General features: G+C 38.9%; 2 protein-coding genes across 2 annotated transcripts; one reads left to right on the forward strand and one right to left on the reverse strand.

Annotated features, from left to right (window-relative positions):
- The first annotated feature begins 2,352 nt into the window (after positions 1-2,352).
- LOC101892084 (peroxiredoxin-2) lies at positions 2,353-3,671 on the forward strand. The gene is made up of 4 exons (XM_005175876.4): positions 2,353-2,529; positions 2,695-2,767; positions 2,831-2,972; positions 3,037-3,671. The coding sequence occupies exons 1-4, from the start codon at positions 2,497-2,499 to the stop codon at positions 3,497-3,499; spliced, it is 711 nt and encodes a 236-aa protein (XP_005175933.1). The 5' UTR covers positions 2,353-2,496; the 3' UTR covers positions 3,500-3,671.
- A 1,386-nt stretch (positions 3,672-5,057) lies between these two features.
- LOC101891909 (splicing factor 1) lies at positions 5,058-18,587 on the reverse strand. Its single transcript, XM_005175875.4, has 6 exons — positions 18,270-18,587; positions 16,690-17,261; positions 16,494-16,622; positions 12,015-12,090; positions 6,774-6,926; positions 5,058-6,710 (listed from the first exon to the last, which is right to left on the reverse strand). The coding sequence occupies exons 1-6, from the start codon at positions 18,476-18,478 to the stop codon at positions 5,537-5,539; spliced, it is 2,313 nt and encodes a 770-aa protein (XP_005175932.2). The 5' UTR covers positions 18,479-18,587; the 3' UTR covers positions 5,058-5,536.
- Between the last annotated feature and the right edge of the window lie 1,988 nt (positions 18,588-20,575).

Genomic DNA, 20,575 nt, shown 5'->3' on the forward strand with positions numbered 1-20,575 from the left:
CATCAAATTTTAGAATAAGTTTAGATTTGTTCGAATTGGTCACCTTGGCACGAATTATAACCTTCAAACGGCTAATGAAACCGTCACACGATGCCCTAATTCTTGCTCTGCGGTATTTTGGTACATTCCAGGCGAAGCGCTTGCTTGAGGTGATCGACACTTTGATATTTTTTAGTGCCATCCTTGCTTTCCAATATACTCCAGACACAATAGTCCAACGGATTGATATGCGGAGATTTTGGTGGCTATTGTGCACTGGAAATGAAGCGAGGAAATTCATTTTGGAACCATTCTTGGGTTACGTGTGCTGAGTGCGATGGTGCTAAGTCCTGTTGGAATGTCCAAGGTTTGCGGCCAAAATGTTTGCGTGTCCAAGACTTTAATACACCGTTCAGATTATTTTCGCGATAATATTCGGCATTTATTCTAATGCCACGGTCGATTAATACGAGCGGAGAGCAACCATCAGCTGTTATGGCGGCCCACACCATCACCATGGCCGGCGCTTGAGTTCTGGTGGCCAACTGAAGGTGTACATTTTCAGCTGATCTCTTTGGCAAGTAAACATGATCATTTTGTTTGTTTACAATCTGCTCATCGGAGAAACCCAAATTCGGCATTTCACCACTTTCGGCCCTTTTGGAATTTCAATGGCTTTACCCCGAGCTCATTTTCCAATATTTGCCGAATGGAGTATTGCGATATGTTCAGCTCACGAGCCATTTTTCGGCTACTGCGATGTGGGTTTTGATCAAGTCGCTTCTTTACTTTTCGAACCATTTCTGCTGGTGTTGCTGTTTTCTTCCGTCCACTTCCTTGACATCGGGCTACACTACCAGTATAACGGTAACGAGCGATGGTACGAGACACAAAAGATTTATTCACATTTAAGTGCTAGAGTGCTCTAACGACAACCACTTGTGATTTTCCAGTCCAATATAAAGAAATCACACTATCACGCTTAAATTCCATCACGAATAACATTTTTTCTGGAAAATTCTCACCAAAACGCTTTTGTTCGCTTGTAAACAATATAATATGCTGTCACTGGAATACTTTAAGAGCTGTCAGACAAGTGGCTCAGAAATGACAGCAGTCTGAAGTTCGTTGCAGTTTTTCCATGTCACCCTGTATATCATCTTCACAACAGATCTTGTGTTAGCAAAAATGTATTTCTGTGTGAAATATATTGTCAATATTGTCGATATTGTCAATTTTCGCACCAGAAATAGCACTGATACAAGTATTGAGATTTACAAAGTTTGAAATTCGGAGGATCCTTTCTTGTTCTATGCCAGAAATTGTTTTTTATAAAAAGTTTGACCATTGGGTGGGGAAGGTATTAGAAGGGGTGGACCGATATTGTTCATCTCCAAACACATTCTAAGTTTGACTAAATATTACGATGTAACAAGTTGGGATACTCCCTTCAAGAGTTATCGTGCGTACCAGCCAGACAGACGGACGGACGGACACCCCTATATCGACTCCAGATATGAAAAGAATAATGTCCCATGTAGGTCCACGGTTTGGTATAACCCAAATATAACGGTACCTCCCGATATTCGGTATTTTGATGATTTTATTCGCCGGAATTGTTTCAAATTTGGTATTTGAAGTTCGTAATGGATACTACAGCTTGAGACAGAAAATTGTAGGTCTACGTCTTCGCATAGCCCTATATAACGGTACCTCCCGATATTCGGTATTTTGATGATATTAGCTACATTATTCACCGATTTTTTTTTTTAATTTTCGCATTTGAATATTGTAGTGGCTTATGACAAAATTTGCCTATGCAGGTCCACGTCGTCGTTTAGACCCCAATATGACAGCAACATTTGGCATTTTTACGATTTCAAGAGAAGTTTTAAAGGATTTTATTTTTTTTTTTTTAAATTGCCAAATTCGTTCCAAATGATGGAGAGTATTCAAAGTTCGGCCCGGCCGAACTTACGATTTTTTTACTTGTTTTTGCATAAATACACTAAAAATGTAAAGCATTTTAAATTTTGTCTATTTTGTCATTCCCAGATGTTGTGTTAATAAAGCTATCTTTTACTTGATCTTTTGATCGCGATCTTTTACTTGAAAAATTGTATTATAATGATTTCTAGATCCTACCTTGAATATAATTTTGCCATTCACAAACGTACTAAATAACCTTTACAATAAAATAACTAATATGATCCCAAATTCCGTTAATTTCTCAATCGTTTGAATTTCCTCTTCCTATCACTATCGATAAAAGAATTCATTTTGATCAATTGTTTATCGATAACTTGCCACAGCTGTTAAAGTGTGAACTACCCTAAAAGATAGTTCTCAAGGGGGGTTCGATTAATCGAGAATCATCGTACATATTCCTAGTTTGTTGTTATTTCTTTGTGAAAGGAAATCAGCAGCGACGATAGCCGGCGAATAGACATTAAACTTATCATCATTTCATCAGGAAATTGATTCAGTACTGTAGCTTGAATAAATCACACCAGAAAAATGTCTTTCTTGACCAGAACCTTGCTAAGAACTGTAAGTGAAAGCAATAAGAAATTATTGTGAAATCAATTAAGAGTCTAATTGGAATTGTCTTTGCCAACATTGGGTCCCTTGCAAATAGAGTAACATAAGAATTACTAAGTACCCGCTCATTACGTAATCGCAATTATAATAAACAAAAACATCTATTTATTTCAGCTTCCTCAAGTTGGCAAACAACTTGCCAAGCAACAAAATGTGAATAACAGCTTCAGACGTCTGTTGCATCAAAGTAAGTAGGTCTGCAATTTGCATGTCAATGTTGCCATTAATTTCCATTGTTTTTAACTTGCAGCTTCACCCCTGTTGGCTGTCAAAGTTCAACAACCAGCCCCAGATTTCAAGGGTATTGCAGTTTTGGGAAACGATTTCCAAGATGTTCAGCTCTCCGATTATGGCGGCAAATACTTGGTTTTGTTCTTCTATCCTCTTGACTTGTAAGCTTGATACATTTTTTCTAAAAATTACCAAGTATTAATTATGCTGACCTTTATTTTTTAGCACCTTTGTATGCCCCACAGAAATCATTGCATTTAGCGATCGCATTCAAGAATTCAAAGATCTAAATGCCGAAGTCTTGGGCGTCTCTGTGGACTCACATTTTTCACACTTGGTCTGGTCCAATATGGAGCGTAAAAATGGCGGTCTTGGTGGCCTGAAATATCCCCTACTAGCCGATATTACCAAACAGATTAGCGCCGATTATGGTGTCCTTTTGGAAAATGAAGGCATTTCCTTGCGTGGTACATTCATCATTGATCCCAACGGTGTTGTGCGCCAATATTCCATCAACGATTTGCCTGTTGGTCGCTCCGTCGATGAAGTCTTGCGTTTGATTAAAGCATTCCAATTTGTGGAAAAACACGGTGAAGTTTGCCCCGCCAATTGGAATCCCGAATCGAACCCTGACACAATTAAGCCCGATGTCGAACAATCCAAAGAATATTTCAATAAGCATGGTTAGATTGTTTTGGGAGCGTGATTGCTTGAAGTACTTCTAAGAAATCCTTCACTCAATCCATGCAAGTTATCTCGATTTGGTTTTGAAAAAAAATTCAAGTTTTTTAAGTTTATTTTTAGATTGTGCGAATAAATAAAGAGACGGCGAAAAAGGAAAATCCAAAGTAAATAACAAAGAGTGGAATTTTATTTTATGCAGTGGAATTGTAAGAAAGTGTTTAGGTATTCCATGAGTATATGAATTGCACACCATTGTCATGTCCCCGTCAAACCCATAGTAGTGTTTTGCAATCCGGTACTTACTACAAGCTGGAAATTATGAAACTCTTTTGCAAATACGAGGAGGTGGAAAGTCTGTGTACACAGGAGGTTTGGAGGTTCCATACTAAGAAAAGGAGACTCTAGAGATAGAAATATCTTAATTGACTAACTTCGTTTACTTTGAAAATTGGGAGTAAGAGCCGATGTATTGTTTTTTTCCTTTTTTGTTTTTTTTTTTTTAAGCAAGGCCTGAAACATGCACTCAATTCCGTGAATTAGATTTGTGATTTCTTAAAATTTCTAATTGAGCAGCAAAATACAGAAACAGTTCGCAGCAGACACGTGCACATTACCCTTTTTATACCCTCCACCATAGTATAGAGAGTATATTAAGTTTGTCATTCCGTTTGTAACACATCGAAATATACATTTTAGACCCCACAAAGTATATATATTCTTGATCATCATAAAATTCTATGTCGATTTAGCGATGTCCGTCCGTCTGTGGAAATCACTCTAGCTTCCGAACAAATTGAAGTAGATTAATAAAATTTTAGTCAAATGTATGTTATGTCTGCAGGACTTTTGGTATTGAGAATGGGTCATGTAGGTCCACGTTTTTGTATAGCCCCCTCGGTACCTCCTGATAATCGGAATTTTGATTATTTTGGCGATATTATTCACCGGAATTGTTTCAAGTTTGGTATTTGAAGTTCGTAATGGATACTACAGCCTAAGACAGAACATTGTCTGTGCAGGTCTACGTCTTCGTATAGCCGATATTCGGTATTTTTATGCTTTTAGCGACATTATTCCCCGGAATTGTTTCAAATTTGGCATTTGAAGTCCGTAATGGATACTACAACCCAAGACAGAAAATTGTCTGTACAGGTCCACGTCTTCTTAGAGCACCCATACAACGGTACCTTCCGATATTCGGTATTTCAATGATTTTAGCGACATTATTGACCGGAATTGTTTCAAGTTTGGTATTTGAAGTTCATAATGGATACTACAGCCTAACACGGAAAATTGTCTGTGCAGGTCCACGTCTTCGTATAGCCCCCACATTATGGTACCTCCCGATATGCGGTATTTTGATGATGTCGTCGTGTAGACCCTAATATAACAGCTACATTGGTATTTTAAAGATTTTAACAGAATATGTAACGTATTTTATTGTTTTGAGAATTGCCAAATTCGTTCCAAATGGTGGAGGGTATTTAAAGTACAGCTTTTTTACTTGTTTAAATGTCAGAAAACTCTCTAAAGCCCAGGATATATAAAATATACGCAAAGCATTTTAACGTCACTATGGTTTATTGAAATCATGTTATTTAGATCATAATGTTAGATTACAATTGAGATATCAAAGTCAAATAGATAGACATCAAACAGCAAAAAAATTAATTTTGGTTTTAAATTCCGGTTGTTTGACAAACATATCGAAATTTTGATTGTTTTGAATGGCAAAGATAATATAATGCTGTTCAGTGGTATCACGCTTATTTTACTCTACACTAGGAGTGAGTTTAAATTAGATATATGAAGGATATTTTATAGAAATTTCACTTTCTATAGGGTCTACTAAATGAAAATTAAGTAAAATTTTTAAAATAATTTTATACAACATAGATTGTATAGTGTTTTCCACATTAGATAGGTTGCATGTGTGAAATAGTTATGGTAATTATTTTGACAAGAATATATTAGTTATAATTTGATTGTAGCACTTTTAAAGTTACTCGACAATTGACAAACTAAATTGAGGTTGACGCGTCTATGATGGTGGTGGTGGTGGTGGAGGTTGTGCTAAAGTACCAATGCCTGGTGGCGGTGGTGCACATGGTGGAGGCGGTGGTGGAGCATATGCTCCGGGAGCACCGGCTCCCCATGCCGGAAAACCTGGTGGCGGTAAAATACCCGGTGGTGCCTGCCATGGTGGCAAGCCGGTTCCTGGTGGTGGCGGCAATAATGGTGGCATAGGTCCTGTGCCGGGTGGTTGCAATGGTCCAGTACCTGGCGGTGGTGGTGGGTCTCCACCTGGTGGTGGCGGCTGTGGTGCACTCATCCATGGCAAAAGTGGTGGAGCCGCCGGTGTTGGCGGTTGGGTAGTAGGTGGTGGCGGAATCAACGGTGGCATTGCCACGGGTGGAGGGTTTGCAGTTCCCCATGCTGATGGAATGGGTGGTGGTGGAGCCACAGCATTATGCGGTGGTGGTGCACTCTGTATGGCTTGCATTGTGGTTGGTTTCTTATCGAATATGCTATAACCACGATTAATATGTACCTGGGCCAATGGATCAGGTTGATTTTTCGGAGCTGCAGATGGTGGTGGTCCCTCACCTAGCTCAGCCATTAAACTCAAGTATTCCTCATCAATTTTAGCTTGAGAATTTTCATTCTCCTCTCCAGGTACACCGGCACCGGGACGTTTACTACGACAATCTTTAGAGATGTGACCAGCTCCTCCACAAGAAGTACAAACAATGCTGTTTGTAACATTGGGTTTATCTGGACAAAGCCAAGATTTGTGTTCCGTTGAGCCACAATTAGTACAACGGGGACAATCGGTTTCTCGTAGAGTACCATTCAATTGGGCCAATTCGCGCAATTGCATGCGACGTAAATCATTATGGCCCTCGGGTACCTCAATGCCCTGGCGTATGATATCTTTGATTTTATCCACGGCCTTTTTGACAGCCTCAGGATTTGATGCAGTTATAAAAGCATGCAGTGGTTCATCTTCCCCAGCCATAGGTTGGCCATCTTTACGTCCAACTTTTCCCTCTTTAACCGAACCTTTTCCTCGTATAATAATTTTGGCTCCCGTTTCTTTTTCTATGGCCTTCAAAGTATTACCACGCGGTCCAATCAAAAGTCCCACAAAGTTAATATCAGGATGTTGTTCCTGTGGTATCAACACTTTATCAATGACCCTTGTAACTGGGGGCCTAAAAAAAAGAATTAAGATTAGCAAATTTAAACAGGATTTATATAATTTCTATGCGACTTACTTGTAATCAGCTGGCGGTTTAAAATCTGGATTAACCGTTTGCATTTTCTGTATCAATTGGTGTCTCTGATCTTCCAATTTCTTGCGATAACGGAATTCTCTGGTATTCAAACGTTTGCCATCAGAGCTATAAATTGGTTCCGGCGAAGGAGACCTATTGAATGAAATAGAAAAAACAAATATGGAATTAGCAAATAATAAAATATACCCCTTCTTCATTTCAAAATTCTTTTTGCTGAAAATTTAAATCAAATTATAATTAATTCCTAATTAATGTCCTGTAAAACGTTGATTAGATTATTATGATTATGATTATTAATTAGCATTAATAGAAAAAATATCATCGTAATTGGATTAGAATTAAGGCACTCAAAAACCGCTGTCGCTTCTCAATTCACGCTTCTTTGGCAAGTTGAGCGGGGGAAGGAAAAAGAAAAATTTTGATTAATATCTCTTATTTTTAGCAAAATTAAATCTCGTTTTGATTGATTCGTTACTCTAAGTAATTATTACTGACTGCTGTAACTCTTATTGTGGCCGTCCACGTTTTCTTTCTTTCTATATATGTATACAGCGCGATAGAGTGTGTGTGAGTTTTCTGTATTTTGTCCTTAGAAAAGAGAAAATTGTATTTATTAGAAAGCATTATGATTAGCATATAACTAATGTGTTCAGTACTTTGCTTACATGAACAGTACACCCGTGCGTTAGATTCTACCGAAATTGAGATCAATCACTTTTTATTTTGGAACACTTTTTCACCTAGATATTTTCAAGGAGGAGGAGAAGTAGACAACAATTAGTAATGTATACTTGAAGTAGTTTAAATGGTGATAATTACCAACCAAGCGACAACATTCATTATCCCTCTGTTTGGAAATAATATGAAATTAAATTATTATATAAAAAACAACGACATATACAACCCATTCACACCTGCCACCAAGAAGAATACAGTGAGGACCTAAATATTTCAGTTTTTAAAATACTGCTGGCTAACATTGTCTTGTTGGGCAAAGTTGTATCAACTCAATATAGAAACTAAGTCCTGTTCCGTATACTATTTTTTACAATTTTTCCTACAAGTTGAAATAAGTGATCAAGAATTAATTAAAAAATAAAAAAAAAAGCCAGGGATGTATTATCCATTTAATGATGATCGATTTCAATTTTTATATGAGTGGAGTTTACTCAAGGAGTTTTCACCCTATTCGTCCCATAATAAACAACGTGGAAGAGTATAAACTGTGGGAACGAACTGATAATTTCAAAGATTACATTCGCAAAGTAATTAGTGCTGCAACATTGTAATTGTAATATTCGTTGCTAAAAATACCAATTCAGTTTAGTCAATATAACAATAAATAAATGCAATGAAATCTAAACATAAAATTAATCACATTGAATAGTCGATTAGTTCCATTTCATATAACTTGGTTTCGAAAAAAAGTTAATTTGTAAGTCTGATATAAATATTGCGACGTGCCAGGTTTAGGCTATGTATAGACTATATTTCTTGGAAAATATTGAACTTTTTTGGGGGACGTATCTGAAAGTGCGGTCGATGTATACCATTTAATACTTCATATAATACTGATAAAAATATTGGGATGTGGAAATATTCATATTTCCAATTTTACGTGATTAGTGGTAAATATTATTATTTATTAGATCTATAGTTGACCTGACCTGCAAATTATGATTTAAAAAAAATTCAAAATTTTGACTCTTTGTGAAGGGGGGTTGCCAAAAAGAGTGGTCGGCTATATCCCATCTTCACACCAGATCTTATTTCGCAGTTTATAAGAGTTATGGTTATTCAAAATTTTGACCTTTCGTGGGGGAGGAACTTGATGGAGTCTGCAGATTTTGTGCATTTTCGCACCTAATCAAGCACTGATACATTTGAACAAAATTTGATGATCCTTTCTTGTTCTAGGATGTTGATTATCTTCTGTGAAACGTTTGACATATTGTAGGGGAGGTGCCAGAGGGAGTGGACCGATGTAGCCCAGTTCTGAACTTGGATCGGATACTCACATCGAGAGTTATGGTGCACACCAGCCAGCAGTCAGATCGATTTCAAATGTCTTGTAACGGATTTCACCCAAAGAGACCTAAAAGAGTTCTAAACCCAAAGAGGTCTAAACCCGTTATTTCGATGAGGACTTTCAAAGGTAATTTGCTGTCATAGACAAATTATCAAAGTACGAATAACTTTAGGTTAGATTTATATTGTGGCTATACTTAAATCTGGGCCCATATACAGGGTGAGATAAAAAAACTGCAACAAAGTCAAACGCCATATTTTTACATTTTTTTTAATTCATTGAACGAAAGCGAAAAAGGTCAGAAATAGCATCAAACTTTAGAATTACTTTAAGTCAAATTGGACACCTTTGTCACGAATTATGGCCTTTAGACGGCCAATGAAACCATCACACGCTGCCAGAATGTTGCTCTGCAGCCATTCCCGCGAAGCGCTTGCTTGAGGAGATCGACACTTTGGTATTTTTTAGTGCCAGCCATGCTTCCCAAAATACTCCAGACACAATAGTCCAACTGATTGGTATCCGGAGATTTTGGTGGCCATTGTGCGCCGAAAATGAAGCGAGGAACCTCATTTTGTAACCATTCTTGGGTGGCGTGTGCTGAGTGTGATGGTGCTGAGTCCTGTCGGAATGTCCAAGGTCTGCGGCCAAAATGTTGGCGTGAACAAGGATTTAATACACCCTTCAGAATATTTCACGATAATATTCGGCATTTATTCTGATGCCACGGTCGATTAACACGAGCGGAGAGCGACCATCGGCTGTTATGGAGATCCACACCATCACCATGGCCAGCGCTTGAGTTCTGGTAGCCAACCGAACGTGCACATTTTCAGCTGAACTGTTTGGCAAGTAAACACGATAATTTTGTTTGTTTACAAACTGCAGGACAAGGAATGTTTTCTCGTCGGAGAAAACCAAATTCGGCAGTTCACCATTTTCGGCCAAACGAAGCAACTCTTTAGCTCTTTTAAGTCTATTTTCTTCCCGTTGCCGTGTAAGTCTTGCACTTTTTGGAATTTCAATGGCTTTGCCCCGAGCTCATTTTTCAATATTTGCCTAATGGAATATTGCGATATGTTCAGTTCACGAGCCATTTTCGGCCACTGGGACGCGGGTTTCGATCAAGTCGCTTCTTTACTTTTCGAACCATTTCTACTGGTGTTGCTGTTGCTGTTTTCTTCCGTTCACTTCCTTGACGTCTGGCTACGCTACCAGTATCACGGTGCTCTAACGATAGCCACTTGTGGTTTTCCAGCCAAGTATAAAGCAATCACGCTATCACGCTTGAACTTTTTTCTGGAAAATTCTCACCAAAATGCTTTTCGTTCGTAAACTATATAATGAGCTGTCACTGGAATAATTTTAACTGCTGTCAGACGTGTGGCACAGAAATGACAAATTCCAATTTCCAATTAACTCCATTAAATAATGTTACAAAATTCATTGAAATGGTGAATATTGGGAAGTGCCGCCATATAGGAACTATACGAAGACTTTGACCACGCTATCACGCTTGAACTTTTTTCTGGAAAATTCTCACCAAAATGCTTTTCGTTCGTAAACTATATAATGAGCTGTCACTGGAATAATTTTAACTGCTGTCAGACGTGTGGCACAGAAATGACAAATTCCAATTTCCAATTAACTCCATTAAATAATGTTACAAAATTCATTGAAATGGTGAATATTGGGAAGTGCCGCCATATAGGAACTATACGAAGACTTTGACCTCTGTATGGACAATTTTCTGATATGGAAGGTTGTACCCAATACGAATACCAGATTTGAAAGTATTTCGGTGCAAAGGGTGACACAAATCAGCAAACTACAGTATATGTGGAGGTACAGTTATATGAAGGTCTATACCAAAAGATGGACCCATGTGGACAGTTCTCTGCAATCATATATACAGGGAACAAAATCTGTCAATTTACAGTAAGTTCGCTTTAAAATTATAATTAAAATACCCAAAACACATTAAATCTGCAGGTATAGTTATATGGGGACTAAACCAAAACTAGATTCGCGCTTTGATATGGCCCATTTTCAATACCAACAAGTTAATGGACCTACAATTAATGTTAGTCAAATTTCGTTTAACTACCATAATTCTGTTCGGAAGCTAGAGTGACTTCCACAGACAAACAGAAATTTGATCTACATATACTTTATGCGGTCCCAAGTTCATACTTCGAGGAGTTACAAACGGAATTAATATACATACCCTGCTTAGTATGGTGGAGGCTAAAAATGCACGTACTAAATTTACAAAGTTTCAAAGAGTTAATAACAAAGTGTCAAAATTAATAAATCCTTCATACTATGGTGGAGGAAATAAAAATGAATTTGTTGTACCAAAGCTATACGAGTCAACCTGACAAAGACTGAGATGTAATCATTCACCTGGCAGCGTAAAATGAAAAAAACATTTTTGAAATGGAAAAACATTCCACTAATAGAAAAATCTATGGGAAAGAGTTGGGATCTTAAGCCAACACATTCCACACTTGTCCGCTATACTAATAAAGCTGAACAATTTACAATTGAAGCAACGATCTTTGCATTCACATGTTTGAGTCGGGTTGCAATATTAAAATTTATTAAGTCAATGTGATCAAAAAAATGCACTGATAACCTTTCGGGTCATTGACAAAATAATATTTGATTAAGTTTCTTGTATTATTTAATAAATTCCCTCGAATCGCATTATTTTAACTTTATTTCATATTTTGCTAATAAATTCAGAGGTCAAACATTAAAGACAGCATAACATTATGTTCATTCATTGCAATATTTGTTTCTTGCAAGGTTATTCTGAGCAAACTAAAAGAAAGCATCGACAAGCAAAATCGACACATTTTCTTAGTTGTAAATTACATATCTTAGAAGTTGTATCTCAAAATATTTGGAATCAAATGAAAATTCACAACTGATCTTGAAGTGTTGTAATTGGATCTTGATTATTTGTTCATATAACTTGCTGATAGAACATTTTCCACACTAACAATTCGCTAAAAAAAATGATTATCCAAACCCCCATTGGCACTCGTCCCATTTCATACCTGATAAAAAATACATCTGCTTCCACACTTGCTTCCATTTAAAACTGACGATAAAAAGCTTGATAAGTATTTGTCTCTTATCTTAAATAATAATCATAAAAAATAACTTAAATATAGAATGCAAACCTTTCTTCTGGATTTTGTGGTATGCCCAAATCGCCAGTACGCAGCTTACGGCTTATTTCCTCTATTTGAAGTTGAACTGTAATTAAAAGTTTGGGTTAGAAAAAGAAGAAAGAAAAAAAGAGGCAAAAAGCCTCATTATTAGTAAATTGTATTTGAAATTATAATGGATTATAAATTATACAAAAACTGAAAACATATAAGATTAAACATTGTTAAATTTGATATCAAGTTTAACCGTTGATGGAGTTATACAACATTGTAGGGCTCATTTCAGGTAACGTACTGAGGAAAATAAACTTAAAAAAGTATTAACATAAATTAAGAATATATCTAATCACTTGCAAAACCCTTTCAATGTGATCTTTTTTGTTTACACCAAGACCAACACTCTAAAAAGAAAACTAAAACATTAGTAGTATTGCATTGAAGGTTTTTTCTTCGTAACAGTGTGCGAAAACAAACTTCCGGGTAATTCGTTTTGTATTGTATCTTCAGATCCTTTTGTAGGGATGGAACGTAGAAATTTTGTTTTGATTTTGTGTTTTATAAATAAGTTGTTTGCCTTCAAAAAGAAAACGAAGAATGTTTTATTAGTTTTTATGTTTAGTGCAAAAACAATGTTTAGAATATTTGTTTAGTTTTCCACAACAGACCGCAAAATGACTGGATCATTCGATAGTTGTTGTTGTAGCAGCTCATACATATGTGTTCGTTTGGTTTCCATTTTCTAACTCAATTCAATCCGGTTCTGCCTCTAAGTCCAGTCTCAAAAAGGATGCAACCTGTATGGGTTGAGTCCATAACGAGACTGGAGTTAGGTGAGTAGGCTTGGCTGGGCAGCGAAATAAATGCAGCGTGTCATGTGGGCCTGTGCCACATGCTGGGCAGATGTTCTGCACTTCGCCGTTGATCCGGGCCCAGTAGGAATTTAGGCGGCTGCACCATCCGGATCGTAATTGAGCCAAGACTACTCGGGTTTGTCGGGGCAGCTCTCGTTCTTCAGCTGCGACGGGAGGGGGATGGTCTCCTAGCACAGTATTCACTCTATATCCTTCAATGGCTTCTGAGACCGCATTAGAGTGAATACTATTCAGTCCCGCTTGATAGGCCTGTTGATCTAGAGGCTCTCTCTTATACCTCTGTACCTCTCTCTCTAGATCATGAAGGTCTTTCCTAACGTGCCTGGGCGGAGGTTGCCTATCCACAAGATGGTGATTTGGATGGCTTTGTCTATAACACCCAAGCAGGTATTGCATTGACAGCATTTTGTTATGCTGTCGCACCGGTAAGACCTTCGCCTCCTCATGTAGGTGATCGACGGGTGTCATGAGAAGGCACCCTGTTGCGGTTCTAAGGGCGGCATTCTGGCAGGACTGAACATTTTTCCACTGCGTAGCACTGACGTTAGCGGACCACACTGGAGCCGCATAGTTTACCACAGACCGGCCTATCGCGTTGTAAGAGGTCAACAAGGTCTCCTTATCAGCTCCCCAAGTACTGCCGGCCAGAGACTTGAGGACCTTGTTCCTACTTCTAATCTTGTCGCAGATAGCTGTGGTATGCGCGGACGACTTAAAGAGGCTATCGAATGTGACCCCTAATACCTTGGGGTAGTTGGTGGTCGGAATAAGAGCACCATCGACCTGCACATTCAAGGATAGCCCCATCTCCGCAGTCCATGTGGTGAAAAGTGTGGCCGTCGACTTAGTGGCGGATATCTTCATATTCCTCGCAGTGAAAAAGGCGGTAAGATCAACAAGGTAAGCGTTCAACCGATCGCAAATGTCATCAATAATGGGTCCGGACGCCACGAGCGTACAATCATCTGCGTACGTAATAATCTCTATGCCGTCTGGAGGGCGTGGAATTTCAGAAAGGTAGAGGTTAAACAGTTCCGGAGATATCACCCCACCTTGGGGAACTCCCTGTTTAACTCTACGGATGCTCGACTTCTTGTTTCTGAATTCCACGTACGACTGGCGTCCACACATGTAGTTTACTATCCAACGTTTCAAACTTGGCCGGAGGGTGGTGCGTTCAATGTCCTCGAACAGTGTGGCATGATTGACTGTATCAAAGGCTTTTGATAAATCAAGTGCCACCATAACTGTTCTATCGCACGGCCTGTTCTGGTTGAGACCTCTACTGACATGTGTGGAAATGGCGTGTAAAGCTGTTGTTGTGCTATGCAATTTTCGGAATCCGTGTTGATGATCGGCTACTGGGAAACACTCTCTTATGCTGGGGAGGAGTAAAGCCTCAAGCGTCTTTGCTACTGGTGACAAAAGTGATATCGGCCTGTATGAATCACTTTTGCTGGCATCCTTGCCTGGCTTCAGTAGCGGGACCACCCTGCCCATTTTCCAGGCATCGGGAACTACTAGGGTGGCTAACGACAGATTGAGAAGCTTTGTCAGATACTCAACTCCTGGTTCATCCAGTTGCTTCAACATCACCATTGAGATTCCGTCAGGACCAAGCGCTTTGGATGACTTTGCGCTTCTGATGACCTGTGCAACATCTGCCAACGTAAATTGTGGTGGTACCTCCTCGGCTGGAAGGGATCGTACACGGCGTAGTATCCTTCTCTTCGCCCTGTCACTCTCGGGGTGCTCTACAAATTGCCGGTTAAAATAACACGCGCACCTCTTCGGATCTGTCACTTCTACGCCGTTAAATGAGACAGATGTCCGATCGTCCTTTTTTCCAGGGTTCGAAAGCGACTTAACCGTTGCCCACAATTTACTCGTTCCGGTACCGATGTTGCAATGCTTCAGATGTTCTAGCCACTTTTTCCGCTTATGCTCACCTACTAACCTGTTTACCTCCAGAGTAAGTTCCCTGACTCTGGGGTTATTAGGGTTAGTACGGCGAAGCTCATCTCGCTCGTTTGCTAATCCCGCTGCCTCTGCTGGGAAGTTTGGTCTTATTTCAGGTATTCGACCAGCAGGTATATAGCGAGCGGCTGCAGCTTTGATGATGTCCCGGAAACACCTATCTGCTACCTGAACATCAGATGGGTTGGGCAGTTCTCTGAAGCGGCGATTGGTATACTCTCTGAATTCTTGCCAATTAGCTTTCCCGTGGTTAAGGAAAGTGCGGCGTTCAGAGTCGATGAAGTCGGGTGGTCTATTGATGGCGATAATAATGGGGAGGTGGTCTGAGCCTAGAGAAATGACTGATTGCCAAGTTACGTCATTCGTCAGACCTGGGGACACGATGGATATGTCCGGAGAACTGTGGCAGTCTCCCCTTATTCTGGTGGGCGCGTCCTCATTCACTGTGCAAAACGTGGAGCTATCGATTTGCTCAGCCAGCGCCATGCCTCTCTGGTCATTACCTAGGACGGAATGCCATAATTCATGATGGGCATTGAAATCCCCTAGCACCAGACGGTTATTGCCTACCAGTAGTGAACTGATATTAGGCATATAACGTGGGGCACAGCTATTTAACGGCGGAATGTACACGTTGAGCACCTCTACCTCGGCGGTTCCACACTTGACCGCTACCCCCATACATTCCATGTACGGGTCACTAGAGTCAAGCTCAGGCGAGATAGGTCTGTACTGGACAGAGTGGTGCAATAGGAACGCTAATCCTCCACCTCCACCTCTGGAGCGATCCTTCCTTAGTACGTTGTATCCATCACAACTTTGAAGCCTGCAGGTGGTACTCAGCTTCGTCTCCTGGATCGCTGCGACCTTGATGTTCTTCCGACTCATAAAGCTTACAATTTCATTGATCTTACCTCTGAGACCATCACAATTAAATTGGAGAAATGATGCATTGTCCGGAACTTGAACAGCAATGTGTGGCGTCAGCTGCTGCGTAGATTGCTGTTGAGGAGATTGCGGGGGAGTCTCATATTGCGACGACGATGAGGACGCCGAAGATGAAGACTCACTGGGGTCTACATTGACGCAGCAGGAAGCAATGTAGTCCCTATCGCTATACTCCTGTATCCGGTTTAGGCCGGAACAATTCCGGAAATGCACCCACTCCATGCATCCGTTGCATCTCACCGAAACCGATCTGTGGTGGATGCGATTACGACAAACGGAGCAGAACCATGGTCCGGGGTTGGTCTCGATCCCGGCTCGGACCAAGAGAATACGGAGCAAACATTCCGGGTAATGTTGCTCCCACATCAGAAAAATGGACGAACACGAACATGTATTTGCTGGGTTGGCGGCCCCTGGTCGGAGAAATGTGCCTCCGAGTCAATCCGGTACATAGAACCGGCCGCCGTGGGATTGATCATTCGATAGTTTCCACTGTTGTTGTTCTTGTTGATTGCTGCCTGTCTTTTACGTTCTTCCTCTTGGCTTTTGAAGTTGAATTGAATGTTTAAATGTTGAACTTACTTGATGTTGTTGTTGGTGTTCTTATTATTACTACTACACTTTAACCTCAAAACTATTTATGCATATATGTTGTATGTAGAATTGTGTAAAACATAATGAAATAGAAAATTACCTAGATAAGCTTCCTGTTGTTTAGGATCCAATGTTGGTGGCAGAATAGTCGGCATACCGGGTATAAAAGTCTTATCATTTTCAGTGCCTCCCCAGCGCGATTTTTTGCGACGTTTTCTTTCACTCTCTTCTGTAATTTGCAAAACAAGAAGTTATTACTAGCCTTTGCAACAAAAATTGAATAAATTTGAACTTACGACTATTGCAGTCCGTTGGACCATTTGACGTTGAATCATTGCTGTTATTGCAAGAGAACAATGCTGCAAAGTTCTTAGCATTTGTTGTGCTGCTCATAAGTTCTTGTATGGTCTGTGTCAGATCGAAACGACTATCTCTGGAAACCTCCTCTTTGATGGATTCCAAATGCATACGTTCAGAACGTTCTCTGGACACACTTCTGTCGCGACTTCTACGGCTGCTACGTTCGCGACTTGTACGTGACTTGCGTCTATCATAACTACGACTTCGCGAACGTTCCCGATCTCGGTCGCGACGACGATCACGGCTGCGATCACGACGGCTACTACCACGGCGAGCATCATAGTCATCGTATGTGCGAGAACGACTTCGACGTGCTCGTGAATCACGATCTCGGTCACGTCTTCTGTGATCGCGATCTCGACTTGTACGATCGCGACTAGCACGATCCCGATCCCGATCGCGACTGGAACGGTCACGATCACGACTTGCTTTTCTGTAGTCACGATCGCGACCGCGCTCTCTATCTCTGTCTTTATCTTTTTCGCGATCCCGGTCTCTTGAACGGTCTCTGCAAAAATATAAATAAAAAAGAGATGTTTAGTCGCTGCATATTCAAAAAAAATCCACTATTTTATATCTTTGAGCTTTATTATTATTTTATTTTTTGTGTGAGGAAAAGAAATAATAATGTTTCGAGTAATGGGTCTCCTAAGTCCTGTTAATTTTTGGTGTATTTCCAGGTTGTTAGTGGCGTTCTAACGCCCCTGATTACCACCAAATAAAACTGTATCTTTTAAACGAAAATTAAGTTGGGATGTATTCACAAGGGGTTTCTTTTATTCAATTAAAAAATCCAATTACTAAGAGAAAGAAATCGCGGCCCGCTCGCAGGACTGCGCTTACAAAATTATAAACCCCATATTATCTTGGTTGGCCGTACCAACAATGGAACACATTTACTCGTTGTTAGAAATTTAAAGTTAAAATTACCAACTGATTACATTTGTTACACATGACTTATTCCACGAAATTATGGGTAATGACTTTTGTGGTGAAGCCTCATACCTTTCCCTTAAACACTTAAAATTTCATAAAATTACCCCCTTGTCGCCGGGCTATAGCTACAGCCAGTCTAATATTCATATGATTGTCATTTACTATGGTTCAATATTGTACTTTTGTATGTGCAATGGTATAACGACTGACTTAAAATAAACGCTCATTGTAGGGGGCATAAACGTTTGTTTCAAGAAAAATTAGGATATTTTGCCATTTTAGTAAATCTACCTCCAAATAATATGCATCCAAATTTAAAAATTGTATGTGCAACATTGTATAACAAAACAATTAGGTTTTAATGCCCGAACAGTCAGACGACAATGCATGTCGTATATTGAGAAATGCTTTCTAATGTGTGTGTACATACAATTTCACATATGCATCACACAATCAATGGGGCATTCACAAATTAAAATCTGTGGCGAAGAAGCACAAACTGCAAAATCTAAACGCAATTTTTTAGCAATATTTTAATTGTTCGCTTGAAAATGCATCATTTAATCATTAAAAAACTTACTTTTTTCTTCGATTACGATCCCTGTCTTTATCCTTTGATCTAGAACGCGAAGAGCGTCTATGTCTGTCACCAGCACTTTCAGTTTTTTCATAACCATCACAAGCTCGTTCATCATTTCCGGACGGTGTTCCCATGTTGGTGTCTCCGTTCGAATCGTGATGGTTTCCTCTAAAGTTATTTTCTGTATCTCCGCCGTGAAAATCACTCATAATTTATTAGCTTATTTTCTTAAATTATTATGAATATACGTTTGCAAATCAATTGAAGATGTCGAAAATGTCCTATAACACGTTCACCACGAAAAAAGACAAAAGTGCCCTATCGAATTTAAAAACGATCCAATGAAATCGATTATTCCGAGCTGGGTTTTTTTTACCAAGTAGGGTACACACTTTGACACAGTAGCAAAGTTTAATGATACACCACACAACTGCTCTGTTCCAGAACTGCAAGACTGTTAAAGTTTTTACTACGATAACCGATTTATCCTGCGAGTAAAAAAGTAGTTTTTTAAGCCAATTGAACATTGTGTTATCGACATTGAATGAGGAGGCATAGATAAAATAATAAACACAAGGAAACATTCACTTCTGGTGGTTCTTGTTTTGACGTTGAAGTAAAACATAACGTATGATTTGCAAAGCAACGGTTGTATAGTACTGCGATCAATAGATAAATATATAAATGTTTTGTTAAATATTTCAACATCTACCAATTAAAAAAAATTTAAAAATGATACTTTTTATGATTCATCCAATTGGTTTTTTCATTTGCAAATGTTTTTTTATTATTCATTTCTATTTACAGCACACACAAAATTTTTCCATTATTAAACTTTGAAACTTCATACGCCCCACATATCCAGGTAAAATTCATTCAAAACGTCGGCCGAGTACGCCGAATTTTAAGTAACGCTGTTATATTTACTATAAATGAATTTAGAATCAAATCTTGATAATCGCCTAAACGCTAGCACAAGAGTTCTCTTCATTCAATTAAAGAAAAATTGTCTTCAATCAGAGTTGTATTTTACCACAACATACATACTGAAACGATTATTTTCTGTACTGGCTAGCATTAGTTGTGTTCCAGTACTTTTTTAGTAGTAAAACTAGCAGAAGAGAGAACAGTTCGAAATGTCATTCTCATTTAGGTTTGCTCAAAAAATAAGGGAACGGAAAATTAGCAGAAATGCGATAAAATGTCAAAATTCCGAAAGTAAACAGCCTAAATCGGACTGGTGAAACCTTACTGAAAAGGGCGCCAACATTTAAAAAATGAGTATTGAAGACGATAAGATAAAATTAATAATTTATAATAATAATTAATAATCTGATTCCTCATTCAGCCAGTCCTCTTCACTGCTGGAATCATCCAAAAGTGAATACATCAGTTGCTCCATATTTTCTCTTTTTGTTTTTTGCACGACAAATATTAGTTTTTCCTTTAGTTTTCAAGTTGATCATTTTCTTTATTGAAATGTATCAATACATTTTTCAACCTTGTTAGCCCTACCAATTAAATGTCAAATTTACAATATGCACATTTCTGCTCGGCCAAATTCATGTAGCTAAAACAAGCAGAAATGTGCACCACTCAGCGCCATTTTTTTCTCGAGAGAGCTGCAAGTTTTGCTAGTTTTTGGAGTACGGGAACGCGTCGTAGCAGAATTAGTGCTAATTAGTACTAATTTGCAGGTTGTGGAACACAACTATTTTCTCCGTTCCAGAACTTGAATTAACCAAACATATTCACTGTGGTAACCGATTTTCCTTGATAATATCGATAATAGTACAACTTCTTAATTCATGTTTCATTTTGCTGTTTTAAGTTACAGCGGTTGATAATCCATCAACTTTGAATGAGCAGGCATAGATAAAATAAAAAACACAGGGAAACATTCACTTCCGTTTAAGTCGTCTACTGGAGGTTCTTGTTTTGTCGTTGAAGTAAAGCATTGTAGAAGAATATAGGTAGACGCATCGACACAGCTGCTCGGACAATGAACTGTCAAACCAATTTTAGAATTGAAAATGTTGAATAAAAAATTATTTAAATTTGTAAAAATTAATTGTAATCACCGTCGACCGAATGCGCCGAATTTTAGTTAGCGCTGTTATGTTTACGAAAAATAAATTAAGAATCAAATCTTGATGATCGCCTAAACGCTAGTACAATAGCTCTCTTCATTCTCCTAAAGAAAAATTGAATTCAATCAGAGTTGTATTTTACCACCACATTCATACTGGAACGATTATTTTCTGTACTGGCTAGCATTTGCTCTGCGGCAGAACTTGAAATCACCA

This window comes from Musca domestica, unplaced genomic scaffold (assembly GCF_030504385.1).
Source record: "Musca domestica strain aabys unplaced genomic scaffold, Musca_domestica.polishedcontigs.V.1.1 1, whole genome shotgun sequence".
NCBI classification, from domain to species: domain Eukaryota; kingdom Metazoa; phylum Arthropoda; class Insecta; order Diptera; family Muscidae; genus Musca; species Musca domestica.

What these genes read in the sequence shown, in the direction of transcription:
- LOC101891909 (XM_005175875.4), bottom strand. Translation starts at nt 18,478, where the DNA reads ATGAGTGATTTTCACGGCGGAGATACAGAAAATAACTTTAGAGGAAAC. An exon ending in GATCGTAATCGAAGAAAAAA is followed by an intron (nt 17,262 to 18,269) that starts GTAAGTTTTTTA and finishes ATATTTTTGCAG; the next exon opens with AGACCGTTCAAGAGACCGGG. An exon ending in TCCAACGGACTGCAATAGTC is followed by an intron (nt 16,623 to 16,689) that starts GTAAGTTCAAAT and finishes TGCAAATTACAG; the next exon opens with AAGAGAGTGAAAGAAAACGT.
- LOC101892084 (XM_005175876.4), top strand. Translation starts at nt 2,497, where the DNA reads ATGTCTTTCTTGACCAGAACCTTGCTAAGAACT. An exon ending in CCAGAACCTTGCTAAGAACT is followed by an intron (nt 2,530 to 2,694) that starts GTAAGTGAAAGC and finishes TATTTATTTCAG; the next exon opens with CTTCCTCAAGTTGGCAAACA. An exon ending in TTCTTCTATCCTCTTGACTT is followed by an intron (nt 2,973 to 3,036) that starts GTAAGCTTGATA and finishes TTTATTTTTTAG; the next exon opens with CACCTTTGTATGCCCCACAG.